General features: G+C 42.8%; 1 protein-coding gene across 1 annotated transcript in view; it reads right to left on the bottom strand.

Moving 5' to 3' along the window:
- LOC102766110 (probable inactive 1-aminocyclopropane-1-carboxylate synthase-like protein 2) overlaps positions 1 to 1,656 on the bottom strand; it is an 11,275-nt gene that overhangs the window by 5,156 nt on the left and 4,463 nt on the right. The window contains exons 7-8 of the mRNA XM_015569475.1: positions 1,399 to 1,543; positions 455 to 544 (exon numbers count right to left, since the gene is read on the bottom strand). Of these exons, the coding sequence (XP_015424961.1) occupies positions 455 to 544; positions 1,399 to 1,543 (235 nt within the window). The remainder of the gene's footprint in view (positions 1 to 454; positions 545 to 1,398; positions 1,544 to 1,656) is intronic.

Raw genomic sequence — 1,656 nt, 5'->3', positions numbered from 1 at the left:
CTTGACTTTTTAAAATAGATGTTTTAGTGATTTTTAGAGAGAGAGAGGAAAGGAGAGAGAGAAAGAGAAACATCAATGTGAGAACAGAGCATCAATCAGCTGCCTCCTGCACACCCCTTACTGGGGATCCAGCCTTCAGCCCGGGCATGTGCCCTGACCAGGAAGTGAACCAGCAATCTTTTAGGAGGACACCCAACCAACTGAGCTACACTGGCCAGGGCCATCTTAACTTTTGATAGTGCACTTTCCACCTTGCCCTCAGGTTTCCTCACGTACAAAATGGCATTTAGAAGAGAAGATACTTGAGAGGATGGATGAGGCCTTGCTAGTTTTCATATCCCAGTTGGTACTTATTTTAGTTCCAAGCACTTAGCCAATTAAATTAAAGGCACATAAACTGATCCAGCAAAGCAGTTTATGATTCTCACTCCCACTCCAGCTGAGACCAACTCACCTTTCCAAGCTCAGAACACTGTGGAATGGGATGGATTCATCAAACACAGTCCCCATGTATATCTCATCAATAATCACATGTAGGTTGTACCTGCAAGTTAGGCAGAAAAGTGAAAACATCAAGGTTCTCTCTCATATCTTAACTCACTTTCGGTTATGGTCAATTCTGGATACAGATCAGATCCTCCTATTGCCCCAGCAGCCCTTCCACCAAAGATCATGGTAAGGCAGAAGGGCTGGTGCACCAGAAAGGACCTTACACATGGCTAGGGAGTACTTGGAAGGCATAGAACCCAAAAGACACACATGAGAAAATCTTACTGAACCTTTCAATCCTCAAGCAAAGACTACTTCGGGGTATTAAGTGGGTTAAGTCTTAGATGTACATTGTGTTTATTCTCCCATTGGCCCTTTGAGACAGTACTGTTCTCTCCATTTCACAGATGAAACAAAGTTAATAACCCTCTATTAGCAGTTTTTGGAGCTGGAATTTGAACCCAATTCTGTCAAATTCTACGGTATCTAGCCCAGGACTTACAATGTTCTTCTTCTTGTCCCCATGCTCTGCTATTGATTGCTCTGGCTTATATGAGGCTTGGACAAGTGCATCGCTTCTAGAGAATAGAAGACTATCTACCCTCACTAACAGGGCTGTTTCTGGACTCCAGACATGTTAGATATGAAATGTTCTTAGGAATAGGACATTTCTTCATCTTCATCCCACATCATTCGACAAGTCTCTCTTTCATGGCACCTCAGGCCAAGTAGTTTGGAAGTGGATTCTGGGAAAGTGCTCATGCTACAAGAAGTGATATTTCAGTTAGTTGTATAACATTTTGAAGAGTATAATAAGCAGTAAGCATAGTTAGGGAAAGTTACTTCTGGTTCAGACTTTGTGTTCATGACTGATGGCAATTTGTTTAATTTCAAGGGGTAAACTCCTACCTCTTGGCAAATTCCAGGTATTCCATCAGTGAGTCCCGAGAGTAGATGTCTCCCAGAGGATTATTGGGGTTGATGAGAACGAGACCTTTGACCTTTTTCCCCTGAAAGAACCAAACATAACCCAATGAACACAAATACTTTACATCTACTTCATGTTCAGCCAATGTCAGTCAGGACACCCAATATAGGTCACATAATCAAGGTCTAGGTTTGATCTTGAAGCACCTATCTTACTGCCCCCAGGGCAGAGCAGGAAGC

The sequence above is a fragment of the Myotis davidii genome, unplaced genomic scaffold (genome assembly GCF_000327345.1).
Source record: "Myotis davidii unplaced genomic scaffold, ASM32734v1 scaffold265, whole genome shotgun sequence".
NCBI classification, from domain to species: Eukaryota; Metazoa; Chordata; class Mammalia; order Chiroptera; family Vespertilionidae; genus Myotis; species Myotis davidii.
This window is presented reverse-complemented; position numbering and strand designations above follow the sequence as displayed.